Source organism: Agelaius tricolor, unplaced genomic scaffold, assembly GCF_023055355.1.
Source record: "Agelaius tricolor isolate 1412-34295 unplaced genomic scaffold, bAgeTri1.0.p SCAF_16, whole genome shotgun sequence".
NCBI lineage: Eukaryota > Metazoa > Chordata > Aves > Passeriformes > Icteridae > Agelaius > Agelaius tricolor.
Window position 1 is genome coordinate 3557875 of NW_027269276.1, and position 22407 is coordinate 3580281.

The 22407-nt window shown below is 39.6% G+C and overlaps 1 protein-coding gene across 8 annotated transcripts in view; it reads right to left on the reverse strand.

The window, feature by feature from the left end:
- The window catches only part of LRRC28 (leucine rich repeat containing 28), a 52398-nt gene that overhangs the window by 5004 nt on the left and 24987 nt on the right, over positions 1-22407 (reverse strand). For 7 of the 8 annotated variants that reach the window (XM_071441250.1, XM_071441249.1, XM_071441251.1 and 4 more), the window contains 4 exons: positions 14617-14823; positions 8308-8410; positions 4708-4883; positions 2340-2499 (listed from right to left, as the gene is read on the reverse strand). In XM_071441250.1, the coding sequence (XP_071297351.1) occupies positions 2340-2499; positions 4708-4883; positions 8308-8410; positions 14617-14823 (646 nt within the window). Of the gene's footprint in view, positions 1-2339; positions 2500-4707; positions 4884-8307; positions 8411-14616; positions 14824-19707; positions 19757-22407 lie in introns of all 8 variants that reach the window. The other variant, XM_071441255.1, reaches the window with a different exon arrangement.

A 22407-nucleotide genomic window follows, 5' to 3' on the forward strand; every position in this document is an offset into this window, starting at 1 on the left:
GATCCGAGCCTCACAGTGACCCTGCTCCTGCTCCAGCCTGCCAGGGACTGAGATATCTGCCTTCAAAATGTTCAGATCTGTTCTTCACTAACCCAGAAATCACACTTTACCCAGTGCTCATGGCATCTGTGCTTCTTCAGATACAGAAATCCAGTCCAACACGTAACTCTCCTTCCCTCTAAGAGGATACAGAATGTGATACGGAAATCCAGGCAGGAGTTACTGGCATGGATGTGGCATGTGCTAATCAGTGCTGTTCAAATGCCCAGGATCCTACCCTGTGTGTTTTCATGGTCACTTTAAGCTCTTTAGAACAGAAACCCTGTCCTTCACATCTTTCTAAACCAGCTATCACACCCCCACAATTCCACATAATCTTACCACGTCAAGTGCACAAGCTACCGAGATAAGGATGACAGGCTGCCCTGTTTAGATCTCATTTTCTGTGGATTTGCATCAAATGTCAGCTACTTAAGATTGGATTCATTAAAGGCATTTTGCAGACCACAGTACATTCTTGTCTAAGGGAAGGAATGATAACTATTTTTGAAACAAGTGAAAACCATGCAGAAATACGTATTTTTAATTATTACATTTTTGAATGTTAATATAGTGTTCTTCCAAAACAGCTCTATGTTTTTGTGGAGTCTTAACTTTCATAATTCCTAAAGGTATCTACTGATAATGTCTATCATCTTGTAACTGTATCTTCTACAATGAGCAATGCTTAGCAATTAATTACAAAGTAGTCCAAACTCTCACATTGTTGAATTATTCAGGATAATAGATGGATTTAGTGACTAGCCAGTAGTTTTCCATCATTTTCTTAGAAAATGATACTGTTGAATGTTTGAAAGAGATTCTTTATAGCATGATTATAACATGACTAAGAGTATTATGACTGTAATATGGAAGTTAATTATTTCACTCAACCTGAAATCCACTGAATTTCGACATATGACTGAAGTGTAACAGAGTGGCAAATTGAAGTGTGCAATCTCTGCAATCAGATCTTTCTAAGAAAGATGGCTTTTCCAAAATAGCATTTATGCAGCCCTCTGGCTGCTGCCCAGATTTGGCATACCTAAGTTGTTTCATTTCATAAAGCTGAATTGCTTACAAATCAGATGCTTCTCATGTTACAAACTCACAGCAAAACAGGCTGTGATACAGCTGTGTAAAACAGGTATCATCAACCTGAACCACCCATTAGTCTCTTCTCTTCTCTTTTATTGATGATCTTCCTATGGAAAAGCAGCTTCTTCTTTTTATGGAAGATCAAATCCACTATCAAATCAATGGATTTCCACAGGCCAGGAACTAAGTGGTGTTCCTGCATTATACAGGAACTTCTACTTTAGGTATATGCTTTGTAATTAATGGCTTGACTTGAATTCTCTAACAAGAATCTAACATCACCTTTGCTTGTTTAACTCCAAGTGACTTAGCTTTAAACCTCCTTTATTACCTTTCAAATAGTACCAGCTGAAATTCCTCAGATGATGCTTTTCCATTGCAGAAACTGGATTCATTGATATGGCTCATGGAAGGCTACAGTATCCACTCAGACTAATAAGGATTAGGGAAAGAATCACTGCAAAGCAATCAGGGCTCACCTTAAAGGCATTTTCTATCTTTATCTACATGAAGGCAACATTCCCTGAACCGTATCAACATTTTGAGTCCCTTCTATGACTGCACTGTCCAGCAGGCCAGCAAGTCTGTGGGGGCTTGTGCACTTGACTTGTGAATCCTGCAAACACTTTCACAACTGCTACAACCATAAAACTGAAGTATTATTAAAAACATGTATTGCTACAAAATGTATGTTCCTATGCAGAATGCTTCCACAGCATATCTCAAGTTAATTAGTGTGGAAATTAAAACAAGAGTATTTTACTGCAGAACATTTTAATTAAGCTCTAGATTTAGAGTTTTTTTCCATCTTGATCCTGAAGCACTTTTTGTTTGGAGGTGGCAATCTGAAGTCAGAGACCATCAGGGCAATTACTGTGTTAGGTACCACTTCCTTCCCAGGGCATAGAGCTGCCAGGCATGTGCTGTCCAACCACAAACAGCTCAATCCCATCCTATCCAAACCCCTTCCTGTCTCACACCAGCCTGAGACAAGCGTATCTGAAGACCCTTTTAACAGTCTAACAGAAATATTTTGGTTGACTCATGAATAAAATATTTGTCAATGTATACATGCAATCACAGGCTAGGGACTTCGGATCTGAAATGCTAAATTAAAAAAAAAAATCCTTAAGAATATGCTTTGTTCCATAAGGTGTTTTTCTTCCTAAATGAAACCCCAGTGTAATTTCCTGTATAATTACCCTTGATGCAATCCTGCCATTGGAGTTTCCCTCAAGGGAAAGAGCTTTGGGTAGACAATGGTAAACATAGGCTGGCTGCAGCGGTGGCAGTGTCCCAAGGGACAGTGCAGCAATTCCAAGAGGCTTTTGGGTAGTGAGATTGGAGTCAGAAAGTTTAAATCTAGAGAAGAAAAGAAACAAAAAATATTTATAATAAAATGATTGCATGCTAAAGGCAAACACAAGCATGATCCATGAACAATTCAGAAAACAGCTGCCTCACATTCTTAAGGTTTTGTCAAAACAACAATGAGGTAATACAAATTACCACAATTAGAGTGAGGCACATAGTGCTTTCCATGTCTAAATTTAAAAAGTTGAAGTTAAATGTACAAGTTTAGCATCTGTGGCCATAAGTTTAACTGGGCTAAAATACCCAGGTGAAAATATTATAGTTGGAGCAAATATTAGAAAGGATTAAAAGATCATAAAGGATTTTTAGACACAGAGATATCTGGACAAATGTTTAGTAACTAATAACAATACAATACTATGAAAAGGACATCAGTAGTATTTTATTAAAATATTTCAGCAACCAATCCAGCAAGAGAGCTAACCTTGCTACAAAGCCCAAACTCCACCATCAGCAAAAAGAGATTTGCAGTATTTAGAATTACTTGAAATTCAATCCAGCCCAGCATAATTCTCATAGGCCCAACCAAAGAGACCACTCTAAAAAGATCAATACATTCCTCATCTGTTAAGTGTTCCCCCACAGCCTACAGGATGCCATCATTTTCACCAAAAGGGACTCCAGGGTCATTCCCTGGGAAAGAGCCATCACTTTCCCAGGCCTGGCCCAAACCACACAGTGTTTTATAAATTAAACCCCACATGCTAATCTCCATCTAGAAACTGAGAGACAGCCAAGACAGGTGAGTGAGTTTAGGTGCTGAGTAATCAAGACAAGATGCAGTACCTGATAAATCAGTTTTATGCTATCACACTGGTTTCAGCTTTCCACCTCTGCAAGGTTGAACCCCAGACACAATGTACCACAAGGGCCCCAAGGAGGGGACGAGCAGGACATGTGCGTCAGAAAGAAAAGGTCACACTCTGCAGCCAAGCAAAGACTGAGGAAAAGTAGTCCAGTCACTTCTGTCACTTCCCCAGCAGCTGCCAAGTATTTAACAGCACTCTTGAAACTGCAAATTTAGGCAGTGACAGATGAAATCTGCTACTTTAATCATATGTGCCACCTGCTTCCCCAGCACAGCATTATCATACACCTGTCTGACACAGGCCCTGCTCGTCCTCACCAAAACTGGGCTGTTGCAGTGCTAATGCCCACAGTCTTTATTAAAGTTCACTCAGAACAGGACATGTCTATGGGTGGGTGTATATGGATATATAAATCCATCTTTTTCAGGTTCTGCATCTTGGCTGAAAATAGGTGTAACCCTCACAGCCTTGTATAAAACCGTTTACAAACCATCCCTTACACTGATTTTGCAGTATCACCTTCCCACTCCCACAGCAAAGTTCACTGGCGTCTTCAGGAACCACATCCACACAGCTGGATTCCAGAAATGACTGTGCAAGTCACAAGTGGGTGAGAAAAGGCAGACCTCCTTGTACACTTCTCCTGGCGAAGCAGTGAGGATTTACTCCAGGGGCCAAGGTACAAAGAGACCCTTTCCATAACCCCTCTAATCCTCCCACTGGAACTCTCCACTCTTCCGCTTTCTCCTTTGACCTTTAAAGCTGAGAGTTCCCAAGATAGCATCAACAGTGGGGAGTCACAACACATCCAGATCTGAGAGGATCTGCAGGTTATCATCAGATATTGCTAACTCATGTGATTGCATGATGCAGAACCAGATGAGCCAAGGGCCACTTTAGAGCAGAGAGCCTGAATTGGGGCAGAACTAAAGCAGCTCAGCTGTCACGCTGTGCTGAAATGGCCGAGGGCTGCTCGCATTTCTTCTGCCTTATGTATAACAAGTCTGCCAGTTTAGGAGTGTGCTGCCTGGCAAGGAGCTGCATTGTTGGCTGATGCATCTGATCTTGCCTCAGGAACTGTATTTCTCATCTCCTATCTCCATTAAAGAGTTTCTCCTGCAAAAAAAAGTGTCCTCCTTCATACAGGCTTCAAGTAAGAAACCATTTATAAGCACCACTTGACCTCAGACATAGTCTTTGGAACTCTGGTTTGAGATATTGGACATTTTTGTTCTAATGCAGCATTTCAAACATAATTCGATTAAATAAATCTTTTAAAATATAAATCCTTGCCCAAGCCTTTGAAGAACTGCTAAAAATGTTCCGATCACTGCCAGAAAACACTTTCACTCTTTCTGTAATCTGAAGAAAGCAGAAAATTTCATACCTTTCAAAAACCTGTAGTAGGTGTTATAGAGGGTCCTCATGGCCAGTTCTTGCAAAGGCAGGACATGATCTGTTTCTGTCCCTATAGATTTCACCTCTGCTGGCAGGAACACAGTTAACTGGCCTGATGAAAAAGAGAGCAGTTTCACCTCTGAAACTTGAATTGGAGAACCACAACTAGAAGGACACAAGACATTTAGAAAGTGGTTAGAAAAAAAAATAATAAAAGTAACTTTACAGGGAAACCCAGATGACCAACCCAAAGTAAGCCTGATACTGCTCTCCAGTGCAGCACCCCTCAAGGATTCCTTGCAGAGAGCAGTGCATGGTGGGGTTGACCTTTAAAGGTCCCTTCTCAAACTATTCTTTGATTCTATGTTTCTACAGATTCCCACCTTCTGTAATGTGCTAGACATGGGACATTTGGAGGAATTACTCATCAAATAACATAAAGAAATGAGAACACACCCAAGGGGGTGAACCACGTATGCTACGTGCCCATTACTTTGCCACGTGACAATCTCTTTTAGCCTCTCATTAGTAAATCCTTTACTGAGGGGAGCAGTTTCCTAACCAACAGTTTGCTTCCTGTGTCTTGGATCAAGCAGCTGAAAACAATCATGGATTTCTCAACCATAACACATGAGGCAAACTCCAGCCCCCCCAAAAAATGCATTTTAAGTGGCACTGGGTGATTCTGTACTACACCTTTCCCCATCCATGGAGTTCCCTTGGAGGGGGCATGGGATGGGCGGATGAAGGAAAAATAAAAACAACAGCCATCTATAGTGGGAAGATATCCTAATAAGTCTATTAGCCTTGCCCTTCCCAAATCATATATGGAAAGGGAAGGTTATTTGGATCCAGAGAGAGAAACTTAGCTCGTAGTAAAAATAATAACTCTTTACGTGATCCCTGTTGCAAGCGATCATACCAGAGAGACACGCATAGGAAAATTCTACTAAGAGGTTGGGGAAGTCAACAGGGGAATTGGAATTGTTTATGACAACTGAAATTTGAAGCCAAGAGCAACTTGTTAGGGCCAGTCCTAACAAATGGAACAGAAACACAAATTTGTCAGCCTTCCCAGATATTAGACCTAAAACGGAGGTAACCACTCTCAACCTTATCAGATGTGAAAGAAGTCTCATAGTACTGCTCTGACAACAAAGAATCTCATCTCTTCTGATTAAAGGAGAAACAGCCCAGGGAAACAACCAAAAAACAGCAGCATTAAACAGCAAGAAAGTCAATAAGCCTCTTGATAAATATTTAATACTTTCCCATTAGTGTGGTTAAAATATAAGTGGAATTCAGAGATCCAGTATTCCAATGATCCATTCCCAATGAGTTAGTTATCACAATAAATAAATCTATAGTGTTGTATTTTCAAGCTGAACAACCCCATGCCAACCTCCCTAAGGAACAAACCCTGAACTCGCTACAGCCTCTGCAGTTCAGAGCTGGGACATTTGGTCTACTTCATGTAAAGGGTGAGGCTATTAATGCCCCACACAAAATAGATGGAGGTTAAAAATTGGAATAGAGGATGGTCTAAACAGCTGGGGAAAAATAGGAGCTGCAGAAGAAGCCTGGTGGATAAATAAGTGAGGGGAAAAAAAAGCTGAGACCACCTATTGGTTGCCTTCAACAAGACTGACAAATCCCTAACTGGGGACTATGAAATCCAATCTGCAAAAAATAAGATCAAAATTTATTTTGAGTGCTGAGATCATCACCTCTCATATAAAAGACTTTTTTCAGTCAGTCTGACTGCAGGATGCCCAGACAGAGATTCAATACTTACACAAGGCAATTTATATTCTATTTTCAGAAATCAAGCTTTATGTCAGTAACAGCAGCTTGTCAGATTTTATTCTCCAGTGGAGGGCCAGACAGAGCACTAAAGCCTGGATCTTCAACTCTTGCCTGACCCATGAAAACCTTAGCCTGGTTACTAATGCTTTCTTGGAAAGAACACAGAAATTCTTCACATGACCATTATTACACAATTTTAAAGTCTCTTAGCACATTATCAAATAAAACCTTTGGTTTCTTAACAATATATATGTGCTCTTTTCATACTGGAATTTTTTCTTAAAAATATTTTCTAATGTTTCAAGATAGTTTCACAACAACAGTTTTATTTGTGTTTGGTGCACAAATAAAAACATTTTTCTTACTAGAAATTATCTCCCTTTACCATTCATTATTAAGGAAGAAAATCACTTTTCATTTCACAGAGGCATTCAAGAATCAATTTCATTGCAACACTTGCAACACCTTTAGTCTCTTCTATACCAGATTTTTAAGACTAGATTCTATAATTCTGTACTAGATTTATAATATCAGAGACAGTAGCAGGTGGTCTCACCAGCACTGTACATGTAAGAACAGCAAAAAGAACTGGTAGGATATTCACCAAGGTCAGTGCAAAGATAAAATTCTTTTCACTGAGTATAAAATGAAAACTTAAAAAAAAAAAAAAGGACATGGTTGTTGTATAAAACCACCTGAAATAGGCAGGGCAGTTGGACCACCTCCTGCATTATCATTACTATTTTTGGTCACAATCAATACAATTCTGTTAAATTTAAGGTCAATTTAATGTCTGTCTAACAATTTACAATCAGTTCTGAAAGAAAAAAGGCTAGAATTTCTCCTTCCTGAAAAACAAAATTAGTAAAAGCTTGCGAGTCACACAGTTCAGCAGAACTGTAATCCAACTGCAAGTATTTAAATATCACCAAGCAGCTGACATGGGAATATTAGAAAAACCTTAAAATGCCAAGACTCAGCATCTCCCATATTGCAGCAGAGTGCAGGCTGTAGAGAGGGAATTTATATTTAATGCGAGATCTGCTGAGAGTGAGCATACCAGAAATTTATAATTAGATGGTAATGGGGACAATCCTCTTCTGATCAGTTTTACACCAGTAAGGCTCCATTCATCAGGGGTGCTGATCCTAATTTATGCCAGTGTCAGGGCAGAAAGAATTAAGCCAGTGTCCTACACAGACCACTTTTTTCTTGCATTCTAACCACAAACATGAGACAGCCCAGGATATTTTTAAAATCCACATGTAAAAATAAACCTGTCAATCCATAACTCCTAAAAAAAGTCACTTTAGTTAGTAGGTACCAAGACCTACAAGAAGCTGACACTGGGATGTAAAATGAGTGAAGGAGCTGCACATAACTTTTCAAGATACGACCAACAACTTACAGAAATGCGAGCACTTAGAAACAAAGAGATGCTGCAATATATTAAAATTATTTTGTTATTTCCTTAGTTCTGGAAACTCTGTGAAGCCTACACTTTTGGCCAACTTTTAAAGTCAGCTCTAGACCTTACATTATTATTACAAATTCTTTCAGAGTAACTTCACTGTTATGCCTTAATACCAAAATAGTCAAAAGTCAGCAATTAACACAGAAGATTTATTACAAAAATAAAACAGAGCAGGGAGCTGCAGTAATCCCCTCCAAGTAACATCAGCTCTGAATCAATCACAGACACACAAAAAATAACTAGCTGTGTGATACAGGAGAAGTTTTACAAGGACAGGTACACAATGAATCTGAATGAATTCATACCTACCCACTGCAACCAATGACTTTATTATACAGATAAGATGGGAGGCCTTTCAGGTGAATGTTGTTATCCACATAAACATACTGGAGCTCTCGAGAACGACCTAAATCTGGGTTTAGAAAACAAGAAAAGTCAAGGGGAGAAAGGATGTCATAGTGACAATTATAAGCAAAGCAATTCTCTTTAATTATAAATAAGCTAATCAGACTCAATGTAAGCAAACATAAATTAGTACTTCTCAGTTGTAAAATTTCAGCCAATGGTTTTATTATGGATGAGCTGAAAAGCTGTTTAGAAGCAAGCATTTCAAATTACTAAAACAAAACAAAGCCCCCTTTCAGAAGCCCTGAAAATCCCATTATAAATAATTAAATTTTAACATTGACAAACTCTGAAGTCAGTTTGAAGAAGCAAAGGGACAATTGATTTCAAATCCTCCATGCATACTTCAAGTTCATAAGGTCAAACCTGCTTTCATTAACTGGCCTCATGTCAGTGAAATCACAGCTTCTCTATCTTTGGGAAAGTGGGCAAGACAGACACAAGAATGTGCTCTGTCCCCCTCCTTCTCTTCTCCAAGGAGAGATCCTTGCTGGGATTCATTAGCTTTAACCAAATACAAGTGCAGTCATTCAGAAACGAGTCTGTGTGGTGCAGTGAATTTCAGAGCCCCAGAAAGCACAAAGCATTAAACTGCAGAATGTTAGACATCAAAAGTTGTGGCTGCAATAAATGATCAATACTTCTGCAGGTGTGCTGATTGCATTACTGCTCTTAAAATATTCATGGCTGGTAGTCAAAAGAAGCAAGTACAGCATGATTAAGTAATGCCTTCGTGGACTAGAAATCTATTAAGATACCTCTGGATAGAAGCATATGAGTATGGATCTATTTTATTTTGCTTAGAAAAATAAAATTAAATGGGAAAATTTAGGTTTCTTGGAAGAATTCTCAGAAATTAGAATTTTGCTTATTAGCAAGGTCTACTGAGTGGTAAAACTGTCTGCTATTAAAAGAAGTGAAAAACAAATGAGAGACACTTCAAAAGACACCAAACTGAACTAAACAGAAAAGTCTGAAAGAGTTCTGGACTAGGAAAGCTGATGTGTAGGATCAGCTGGGCAGCCCAACTCACCCAGCACTCCCATGCCCTTTGAGACACTGGGTAGGAAAAGGTTTCTATGTTTAGTGCAAAGCTCAAACCAGGAGAACAAAGTCTGAAAGCCTCTGCACAGGACGGGAGAGCTGTGACCCAGACAAACTGCATCATGAAAAACACAAATAATCTGTGTGCCTCCCAACTTGTTAAACTTTCATGAGGACCTTAGAGAGACTAAGATAAACAAGCATTTGGCTGCATCAGCCACAGCAAGACAATACTAATATTGACTAATTCTGACTTCCATCTTTATCAGTTACCTTGGCTGGCAGAAATAAGGGTAACTGGAGAAATGGGCACAGCTTCTGTCCCCTTTGTAATCATGACCAAGAATAAAAATTAAAACAAATCCCATAATATTTCTATTCAGAAATTCTATTTGGAATACTGATCTCTTCTCATTCCCTGCTACAACAATAGGTAATACAAACCCTTCTTTATTACTGAATAGCTTTATTGTACACAAGAGTCCCAAATACCACTTAGTGCAGATATTTTGAGTGATCCCTCCCCAGATGTGTGTCCATCTGAAAATATACTGACTCTCTTCAGCTATCACCCATTTGAATGGCAGCTGTGAGCACCAGAAACCTTACAAGTTTGTGCTGAGGAGTGGCACAATATCAAATCTTTGATATAAAGAACAAGTGCTGATACCAACAGAAAACCAAGAGACTCCTTTTCTAAAATAAAAGTGTTAACAGAGAAAAAAAAAAAGAGTTTTGGGTTTTTCTCCCCTTTAACGCAGACCCTTGCTTTGCAACAGTCTGTGGGGGTTTCAGGGACCATAATCTGGGCTTTGTTCAAAGCAGAGTCACTGGACATCAAGGGACACATTCACCCATCACATGCTGCTTTGACCCTGTCCCAGAGACATTCCAGCTCACAGAACTATCTGCTGCATCCATCAAGTGTCCTGCCTCAGGATGGGAGCACAAATCCCTCTGCTGACTGATGGGCACTGCTGGAGATGCTGCTGAGCATCACCTCCACCAGATGATTTATTTGGGCTCACCACTGCAGGGCTGAAAATAGTTTAGTGAAGTTCTGGGATATTTTTAGATGAAACAAAACCCCATTGTTATCCTACAATGAATAAAAATACTGCAACACAGAGGCAATGTAACACCATGAAATATTGTAAGGCTGGTGAGGATACAATTAAATAAATACAATTTAAAACAGGTAGCAGGTGGATGGGACATGTAATGTTCAGAGAATGTTCCCTTGTGTTGCAGAAGCCAGTTAGACTAAAACCAGCAGGAAACTATGGGTTGCTGGGGTAGCTTGAATGTGCTACTGTTTAACTTATTAATTTAGAGAATGGCAGAAAATTTTTAAAAGAGGCTCATCTTGCTGGTTTCTACACAGATGTATGCAAATGGGCTGAAAATCAGGCAAGTCAAAAAAAGCCCTAAAGCTGTTCTTTTCATATGCACTGAGAGGGGGGAGTGAGGCTGCATCTCATCTCTTCCCTCTGTCTTTATCTTATGCTATGTTTAGATTCTAAGTTCTGAGTTGACTGCATTTCCTAGGTAATTAAAGCAAATTTTTGGATGTTAGACAAAATATCTCAGTAGGAAAAATTCAATTCCCAAAGCCAAATAGCCTGTAACTATAAATGTTCCTTTGATAGAGTTTCTTTGCATTAAATAACCAAGCATCTTCTAGACTCCAAAAGATTTTTTCCCAGTTTCAAACATTATCCATAAAGTTTAAATTTTAATAAATCATCACTTTGAAAGGCTCTTTGTATCCCATCCACATTAATTTTTATGTCTTATATCAGCCAACAAATATTGTTAAAAGTTCTCTAAAAACCATGCTTCTGAAGAACTCGGTGCAATAAGGAAGCTGCCCATCTCTGAAAAGGCTAAAGCTACAAAGAAGGTTTTCATGTGGCTTTTGCAAGCACTGTACTGTGTCTAAAACATTTCCACTTTCCTCCTTCCAGCCTCTCAGATCAAAGACCTCTCTCCCAGAAATGACCAAATGCCATGAGTCCTGAACAAACCCCAATTCTATTTTTTTTTTCTTTTTCTCCCTCTTTTTTTTTTCCCTTTTTTTTTTAACCTCAGGGCCCTGGCATATGCATTCCACATGGCTGAAGATGGAACAAAAGCCCTTGTGTGGCTGCACTGATGCTCTTTTAACCATACTGTGAGGGCATGGACACAAAAGCAGCATATACTGAGGTAGAATAAGACCTTTGTTTACTGTGCACTGATAATTACTAGACCCATTTTCTAAAGAAAAAGTGCACATAAACCCTCAAATAAAGTGATATAATACTGAATATTTGCTGTCATAACATCCCCTGTACTGCCAGTACACTTGAGAATTTATGGCCTATTTTAATTGTATTTGTACTTTATTACACAAATGATTTTTATTTTTGCAGTGTCATCAGATTCACATTTCTGCTTGCAGTGGAATTTGTTTTCAGGCACCCGAGGACTTGGTAATGCTAAAAATTTAAAGTTAATTTTCTGTCAAAAGATAATTTATGTTGTAACTAGATTGATATACAATGATCAGCAGATTTCTAAGACCATTTACTAAGGGAGCATGAAGTTACCATGACAATAATACAACTGTTCAGGATGCAGCTTCCAGTTCAACTTATACACAGAATTTCTGGAGTTGTTCTTAAAAATTAGTTCATTAGGAAGACCCAATTCCTAAGGCTGAGATCCATGGTGTCTCATTTCTTTCAGTATAAACTGAAATACTGAAAAACGATTTTTACAAAACACTGGCATATCCAAGATTTAGGTGCATTCTGCAAAACAAATTACTAATTCACTATTGTTTACCCATCTGCTTGTTTATGGTCCTGTTCTGAAAGTCAGGGAGTGGGATCAGGTAATTTGCTATATTTTAGAACTGACTAACAGTGTTACACTGTTTTTCCCAAGACACATGTGCCTGCAAACTTAAAAGAATATACAGGGCAAAGAACCTCCTGATCCCTGTCCAGCAGGGCTGTGCTGCTGCTGGAACAAACCTTGCAGCCATCAATCCAGGAGCAGGAAAATGCAGATTTCCACTACACTTCACAAGAGGCTCTGCTGGCAGCTACGAGGGACAAACTTGGACAAGGCAGAACAGATTCCTGGTTGACTGAGTAGATGTCACCCACCACGTGAAATAAATGAAGTAAATAATGCTTTAATAAGCATTAAGCAATTTGTTTCAAACATATTTCTTTTAACATGGACACATCTAATAAGAAAAAACCTCAACCATTCTGTCAGGAGATGCATAAATTCTCTGCTTTTCAACACAGCTCCCTAACTGCAAAAATTTGTTTTGACAATATTTGCTTGACTATCACTTGAAAGTATTTCTGCAGTGTTTTTCACCATTATTTAGCATCCTTATCAGTCATTAAACTGGTAAAGTGAAGTTGGATGTAAGAACACACACAAAAGCCCCACCAGCCAACATGTGCAGCAAGCAGAAGTAATGCTACAATTATGCCTTAACTTCAGCAATACTCCAAGACAAATATTTTCCCAAGCAACAGAAGATAGATTTAATCTTTTTGCTTTTCAATGCACTCTCTCTTCTACTTTATTTCATCACATCTTGACCACTCTGAAGCCTTCTGATTCTTCAGAGGAAGAATTAAACATTTACATTTATACTGTGCTGCGTTTCCTCTGAACTCTAGGATTTATGATTCAGTTTCATATCCACAGATAGCAAATTATCTCCAAATGTTCACCAGTGAGTCAGTATTAAGAACTACTGAACAAGGTCAATTGACAGTCTTTGATGTTTCCCGTTATTTTAAAAGTTCCTTTTGAATGTTTTGAATTTGAGTCTAAAAATAAAGAAAAAAGAAGGTGTGTCATTATATTAGAGATTTATTTCCTCCTTTTGAACTTAAAACTTTGGCAGATCTATGGCTCATCCAGGTCATGGCTCGCTCACAGGTAAGCTACTAGTGCAGTGCAAAAGTAGCAAAAACTTTTATCCTTTAAAATTTCACATCTCATCTTACTGATTTTTTGCAAAATTAAAATTGTTTAACTTCCTCTCTCATGGGAGTTAAAAATATTTGCCAAAATAAGGGAAAGCAATTTGCTTGTTTTAGTAGTGGGGATCTGGATGATGCATCCTGCAACTCGTTTTCTCATTTATATAATAGCATATGCTGGGACATAACTGCAACACTTTGTCTGGAGACATTATTTGCACTTAGTTTCCAGCAATAAAAACTAAGGTGATAAAAAATTCAGAAAGATCAGTAAGTTCTTTAAAAACTGAACTGCTAGTACTGAAAAGATTAAGTTAAACCTATACAAGGTAATTAATTTAGAAATTATGATCTCATTTTTAGCCATCTCAATTTCCAGCTTCTTTCCAATGTGATTATCATAACTTAATCTGCACCTAATTAACACCAAACTCTGTCTTCTAGAAAAAGTATTAATGGCTATTCAGATGGCAGGGCAGCTCTGCATGTGTGTCTGTATCTCAGCTGAGATTAGCCCGTGGCAGGGCTGAAAAGTGACAAGTTCAGGGAGGAGGATTTGTTTTTCCCAAAGGGAACACACAGTGACTGCCCCCAACAAACCCCCACACACTGACTGCACCTCCCACTCCTGACCTGCTTCCACGCTTCCAAATTTTCAAAGGGTTGAGCAAAAGGCACATCAATTCCTCCCTGGGCTACTACTGTGGAAATTTTGATGGATGCCTGTACACAGCACAAACTAAACCTGCACTGGATTATGCGGTACTGACACTCCTAATGCTGAAAAGTAATTTATATGGAGTTACTGGGACTCCACAACAAGTTTTAAACCATAGTTGAGGAATCTTAGTTAAATCATCAGATCCAGCAAACAGAAACAGATCATTACCCAAAGTGGTGGAACTCAGATTACACAGTACTATATTTAAGCACATCATTTAAACTTTTTCCCCTCGGTTAGCTAAAAATAAAGCAAATTTGATAGCTTTAAAAAAAACCACGAAACCTTAACCTGCATTTTTTTTATTAACATATTTTCCAACAATATGATCCCTGTGACAGCTCCATAAACAGAGCCTGTGGGGACCACCAAAGAAACTCACTTGTTGCTTTGCTTTTCATGTCTGGGGCAGTTTGTTTTGCTGCCCCCCACCCCCCAGGTGGGACTCACCGAGGGGCAGGAACGCCAGGCGGTTGCCAGCCATGGAGAGCTCGTTGAGGCTGGGCAGCTGGCACAGGTGGCGGGGCACAGACCACAGGTGGTTCCTGTCTGCAGTCAGGTACTGCAGGGAAAGGCACATGTGCAGCCTCTCGGGGAGCGTCATCAGGCGGTTGGTGGAGATGTCCAGGGTCTGCAGCTCCCGCAGGTCTCCGACCTCTGCACAACAGGCAAGGGAATTGTAACTACTGTCACAAAAACCACCACAAAAAAAAACCCCTACATAAATTAAGATTAAAGCTCATCAGCAATGCTGCTTTTTTGTAGATACTGTTCTATCAACCCATGCTGAGAACTGATACTGACTGATGCCTTGTGAAGGCTCTCCTAGAACAGAGACTGGGGGGGGTTAAAGAATAAAGTAGGGATTTATTCAAAGGATCTCCTCCATGGATCCACCTTGGGCAGCACCAAGCCAGGTGCTGCACCAGAGCCCAGCCAGGGCTGCACCCAAGATGAACCAAAATGGCCCCAAAATGCATGGCCGGGCATGGGCTCTGTCCCTGGGATCAGTTCTGCTCCATTTGCATCTTGCAGTTCATTGTCCCATTCCAGCTTTAGCCCCTGCAGTCCCATCCTTGTTTTTCTCTCTCCAGCCCACGGGGTTTGTGCTCTTGGGGCTGAGATTTGGATCATTTGTCCTTGGTCCCCAGCTAGAGCAGGAATGTTTTGTCTCCTGCTCCGTGCAGAGAGCTCACCATGCCCTGATGTGAAGCTCAGAACTACACACTAAAGCAGCACAGAATGTGAAAAATATAAAAGCTAAAACCTGAGGCATCATTATAATCTCCATCATCTTCATGTATCAAAGATTTGGAATATGAAGGTGATGGAGATTATCAGTATCAGTTAGGAACCTTTATCAGCACATTCAAGAGATCTTTCATAGAGCACTCCTGAATTGTGACAATTACTACTGCCAAAATATCAAGCATTTTCCTAGTCCTAAATCAGAACAAGAGGAAAAAAAAATCAAACCAAAAACCAAAATGCAAACAAAAACACATTACAAAGCTTGCTGATATTGAGAGTGTTTTGCACAACCCCAAACTCAGGAAAATTCAAAGGATTTTTTTTTTTTAAATATTGAGGATGCAATGAGGGATTACTTAAGATTCTCTTGCAAGAAGAGTTACAAACACATGCATAGCACTTCTTGCTTAGTGACAGTCTTTCACCCAGCATGCTTGGGAAAAACAGCTCTGTCTTCATGATACAGTTCAAAAGGGCTAGTTTAAATTAGAAAAGAAATTTCTTAATAACTTGTGAGTGATATTGTTATGTTATATTGTAGGAAGATATTTCACTAAGTTCTAATCTACCGTTGCAATAATTACAGTGTCTAGAAGTTTGGTTTTTCTTTTATTTCAAGAATTTAAAAGTTGATTTTGTGTTTCAAATAGTATTGTGTAATTTTTTTAGGTAGGTAACAAACTAAATTCTTAAAAGTGTGTAAGGCATGATCACAGGAGCAGCCTCACTTGTGCAGCAGTGTTATTCCTTGTGTCTGGCCTGTGAAACAGGATGCAGGACTAACAAATACACTCAAAATATGTTAAGCAGCTCTGCAAGTTACCTCATTGTTTATTTAGTTATTCTTTTACAGTTACTCTAAAAACTGGATAATTCTATATATTATTTCCCTCAAACAGGAGGAAACCATAACATTTCCCCCAAACCTACAGAACAGTTTTGCTTTGTTTTAAAAATACTTCACAGCAATGGAACCAACTCATGAAGTGCTCTGTGCCCCTAAAACTTGCTGCAGTTCTCAGCATCTTGCAGACCCAAATGTACTTTGCTCTCAGCTGAATGAAATCAGCTCTTGCATCTGAGAGCTGCTAAAACAAGATTCACTAGAATCTTCTACACTGAAAACACCAGACAATCTACACAATCCACAATCTGTACAATTTACAGCTCTATCACCCAGATCTTTTACAAAGATATAAATAGGGTAACACTGTTTAAGTTAAAGTTAAACAGAACCTGTTGTGCCCTTAAGCTCTCTGCAGCAGGAGCTAGAAAATTCACTGTTCCCTGAGCTCTGAGGTTGCACCTTGTATACTACACACAAAGAAGGAAACAAAACACTGGGTTAACCCAAGCTGTCTTGTACACAATGGGAAAAAGAAGTTCACCTTGGGAGAAACTGCTATAAATGTTACTTTCAAGACTGGAAACATGAAAAGCAAAGAAAGGGAAGTTGTAACTCAGTATTAGAGATTTTCACACAAGTAATCATTAAACAAAATGCATGTGCACATTTAGAGGGAGTTTCTGCCCACTGCAAACAATCCCAGCATCAACTACAATAAAGACTCAGCAACACAGTTTATGCATCCTTTTAGAAATATTACTGACAGAAGCAGCTGCTATACACAGATGATCACATTCTTCAAACCTCTTAGCTTTGATGTCAACAGGAATAAGCTTTACTTGAAAAGTTTTTTTTTTACTACAGGATTGAAAGTAAATGACAAAAGGAAAATAATCACTACTAAATAGCACAAGACTACTGTGCAAAAAGAACTGCAGCAGATCTCATTTCGAAAGAGTTTTATATTCATCACAAAGCCATATGCTTGAAAACAGTGACAGGAAAAGAGCCACCTACATTCAGCCAAACCACTGACCACATGCAGTCAATAATAGGCCCAGCTATTTTCATGCACTAACCTTTTTCTCTGCCACTAAAAACAGTTCTCTAGTTCAGTTTAGGTCCAAAATCCCATAAATGTTACGGTTGGCAAAGCTGGCAGAGTTTCAAAGGCATTGCTAGAATGATATGTTTCAAATCTAAGAGGAAATAAAAGTATTCTCACTTTATCCTTCATCCAAAAAACACATACCCAAAACTTCATCCTCTCTACCTTAATCTCCCAATGCATACCAGATGTAAACATCCACTTTCAACATCTAGTGCCACATGTTGCACAAACACCCACTGACCCACAGTGAAGTTTAAGACTAAGCCAAACAACAAAGTGCCATCATATTAAGGATATAACCCTCATATTAAAGATATAACCCCCAGACTCCCCACCATAGTGCTCAAAGCTCAGTTTGAAGAACATGCTCAGACACTTACTAATGACACTAAATTGGTTTTCATCTCATTAAAGCTAAGGGAAACAATTAAGAGGAATAACACAAATATAAACAGTCCATTAATAAGTTTTTCAAGCTTTTAGTTACTAAATACTATTATCCTTGCTTTTAAAGTCTTGCAGCATAAATACTGCAGGAAGCCTTGGCTAACAAACACAGTGGAAGACTTGCAAATCTCTTTTGCTGTCAGCTCATCAAGCACTAGGATATACCAGAGGTGAACTTTGGAAATTTACAGCAGATCCAGAAAAGAAAAAAGGCTATTCCCAAACAAAAAGAGCTGACAAAGGGACTTTCAGAGATTCCCCCAGCACCCCCAAGGGTAAGAAAGAGACAAGAATTATACATCACCATTAGACCACACTGAGGAGTTCCAATTACATTTAAATGAAATTCATAAAAGTGTAATTTAAAATTTATATTAGCTCTAGGGTTAACACTATCAAAATCAACACAGCAGAGCACTGAGCCCCACTCTGATACCAGAAGCCAGAAAAAAACCCCAACTCCTCAGCAGCTCTGCCACCCCCCAGCTCAGGAGGACACAGATTTGTGCAGGCAGAGAGAGCCCAAACGTGACTCGGGCGTTCCATCCGTGTCCATCTGCAGGGAGTGCTGCCAGCACATGGAGCTGGGCAATCCCATATGGTCCCAATGTGCACACAGGAGGGGCTGACAGACTGGGACTGCAACACCCCCCAGCCCACGGAAATTCAGCGCAGGCTCCGCACCCAGCGCCCTCCTCCAGCCTCCGAGGGGCCCTGCGGCGCCACGGACCCACATGGACCCACACGGAATGGACCCACACGGAACCACATGGAACCCCACAGGGACCCACACGGAACCCCCACACGGAATGGAACCACACAGAACCCCGCAGGGACCCACACAGAACCCCTACACGGAACCCCCAAGGAAACCCCACACGGAAACCCCCACACGGAAACCCCCACACGGAACCCTCCACACGGAACCCTCCACACGGAACCCCCATGGAAACCCCACATGGAACGGAACCACACTGAACCCCCACATGGGATCCACACACGGGACCCACACGGAACCCACCACACGGAAACCCCACACGTAAACCCCACACGTAAACCCCACACGTAAACCCCACACGTAAACCCCACACGTAAACCCCACACGTAAACCCCACACATGGAACCCCCACACGGATTGTGCTCCAAAACCAGGGAATTCATTTCATCCATTTCTCCCTTGATAATATGCAGAGTCAGAAGGGATCAGTCAGCTCCAAAAAGCAGCCTTGGCATCTGCTCTAAGAGCTCTCCCAACTACTTGGAAAAATGGAAAAGTGAACTGTCCTCTTGTGTGCTGGGGTTTTCAACAAAAAGGTGCCAAATAGATTTGGCCCCCAATATAATGAAAAAAGAAACATCAGCATACCTTTAATATTTTTCTTTAAAAAAGTGAAACCAGGAAAGGATTTCAGGGAATGTCCAAAATTATTGACTTTCTAACAAAATGGACTGTGTTTATATAAACATAACTACCATCAAGAAAAAAAAATCTATTTCTCATTCAGATGGTTTAAATGCCAGTTTTTCAAATTAATTCCCATGGTTTTACGTGAAGGAAACAAAAAAAAAACAACCACCCATCTGGAAATAAGCAGCCTATACAACATAGAGTAATTGCCAAAGGCAATTCAAACTTCCTTAATCTTTTCTGGGGGTACAGGCCTCACCAGCTGCATGACCCAAAAATAACCAACAGTTTTTCTTTACATTTCAAGAGTAATCCCACCTTTCCCTGATGGGCCATAAACCAAAATTTCATCCTAAGATATATGAAACACATACACAGTTGGATTTGAGTGTATGGGAGGGAAGGGTTTACTTTAAATCTGAGTCCTTATATCCCAGTAAAGTTAAAAAGGGGGAGAGGAAAGGGCTACAGACCTACCTGCATGAGAATGCACCTCAAAGCAGGATATTAAGGGGAAGTAGAGAACCTACAAGGAATGGAAAAAGGGACTGATCAGCAAAGAGAGCTGGCACTTCAGAGGTCAGGCTGCAGAGGTTAATGCAAACTGCCAGGAGGCCAGGAAAATGGGAACTCACAGACAAACAAATGGTTTCTCAACAAGAGATTAAGAGCAAGAAATGAAGAACTGATGTCAACAAGGAGTAGAAATTAGGAGGACAAACCAAATATTAAATTAGGTTTTTGCATCATTTTTTCCTGTAAGAATAATGGTGTGTGTGAGGACAGAGACAGAATACCTCATGGGAACAAGGACAAAGCACTGCAAATTACCACATCCATTACTAAAATGAAATGAGGCTGCTTAAAAAAATTTCCATCCCAGAATACTGAAAAAAAAAAAAAAAAGGGTTATATATGGTTATATATCAAAATTGCAGATTTGGGCACGAGGGTTCTCAATGAATAGGACATTTTCTGGGATAGCAGCCTGGGGCTGGAGAAGAAATGTAGAACCTGTTAATGTGAGCTCAGTGTTCCTCAGCATCTCATAACAACTACTCTAAGGGGAAAGAGCACCCAAGAGTAACCAGTGACTGGAACATAAATAGAAAGCAGAAGAGAAATGCAGCCCAGATCTTCTCAAATGTGAATCATGTCATACTGGTTTATCTTTCTTTGATGAAATTTCTTAGTTAATGGTAACACATGAGGATCACACCTCATGGTAAATTACTGGGATGGAGAAAATATTACTAGTGGTGGTGCTCCTCAAGGGTCTGCTTTGTTTAGATTTCTCATTTTGTACCTGGGTTAAAAATATTAGGTTTCAGGTTGCTGTCAACCCAAGTATTGAAAGTAGTAGTAATGTGGTAGAGAACCAAATTGTCCTACAGCAGGAAAAGCAAGAACTTCTAGACTTAAGGGATAGAAATGGAAAGAAAAAGAACAGAAAACCATAATAAAAGGAACAGAAAATCATTATAAGAAGGTGCTGCAAGTCAGGGCTCTGCTTGAAACAGTGAAGAAGGAGAGGGACTGGCTACACTTGCTCCCTCCCAAAGGGCAATAGTGCAACTTCACCCTACTTCACTCTTGAAATAATGTTTTTAATCAACTTCCATGAACCTGAGCACAAGATGCATTTCCTTATTAGACCTGTAAAACCATGCACCAGTGAGGAAAAGTGCTTGAAGTCTTCCATATTTAAGAGAACTTAGTACCTGTCCCACTAGACAAATAAAAAAAAATCCAAATCTATACATGCCATTTGAATTTGAAGTGGATACTAATATCAATTGAAAACTGTAACAGACAGGAAGTGTAAGTCTAAATTGCTGAGAGCTTGATGGAGAAGATCTCCTTTAGATCTGCTCTGGGATGTCTCAGGAGGACTTAAATAGACTTTAAGATGGTTAAAATAAATTAAATAGCCTATTATATATTACATTACATTTACTGTTCTACCACGCAGCTCACATTCCATAGCCTATAAAAATTAAATTTTCTAGCACAAATTGACACTTAAGGTAGACCTGTGCCATCTTCAAACAAGGAAGTTTAACCATAACTGAAATTGGTATCATTAGATTTAAGGACAATGAAAGGGGCAGGCAAATTGAATCCCATTTACATTTTGACACTGCTGCATGCAGCTCTTTCTCTGCATTGTGGTGAGAGAGCTTGGAAAGTGGTCTGCAAATCTAACAGATCTGAAGATGATTTTCCTCATATTTCTCCCATATAGGCTAATATTTGCTTAGGTTTTTAAAGGAAGAAAAAAATAAAAAAGGAGGTACTGGAAGACATCTTGTGATACTGCAGCAACTGTTTTATGAATAACTCACTTTTAAATAAGGTGCTCAAAGAGTTCAAACCCATAAAAATTCTATGGAAGAAGAAAGCTTCTATCCCAGCTGATCAAACTTCAATCTATTAATTTCAAAGCAATGCTTATGGCTGCATTTCACACAAATATTCTGGCTGCAAAGAACAGGGGAAAAGATTTTTCTGGGGCAGGACAGTCTTTGTGAATGAACACAGTCACGTAACACCCCTCAAAGCTGTTCCCAATTCCTGGTTTCACCTACTTCAGCCATAAACTACATTGACTCTCCTCCAAAACACTTAAGAAGCAGACAAAGCCCAAAACCAAGTGAAAAATACATACTTCTGCTGAACATACCAAAATAGAATCTTTTTTTCCCTCAACCTTGCTAAATGTCACATGCAAACTTAGTACCAATCTTTATTTATTTTGTGCCATCATTCACAAGCAAAGGTGAGAGAAGTGGCTCCATAAAGTCCAACCTTGCTAAACAGTAATTTTAGGTCAGCTAAAAATGGCTGAAAATAGACATCAGGTATGAGGGTCTCATTAAGTCAAATTCTTCTAAAGGTCAGTGGTTCCCCATCTTACACCACAATTAAACTTCAGTTAACAGAACTGGCAGCTGTCTGAATGCCATGGGCCCAGCACTCTGGGCTTCTCTCAGCACACAGAGCACAGATCCACAGTGGTTATTAGCCTGTATTTCCTCTCACTGCAGGTCTGGAATTACATTTTTGTCCACAATTTGATGGTTTCAATGAGAACAGTTAGGATAAACCAGATGATAAAAATACCAGAAATTATCATATGCGAGAAAAGTGGAAAAGGTGGGAGGAAGGGCAAGAGGA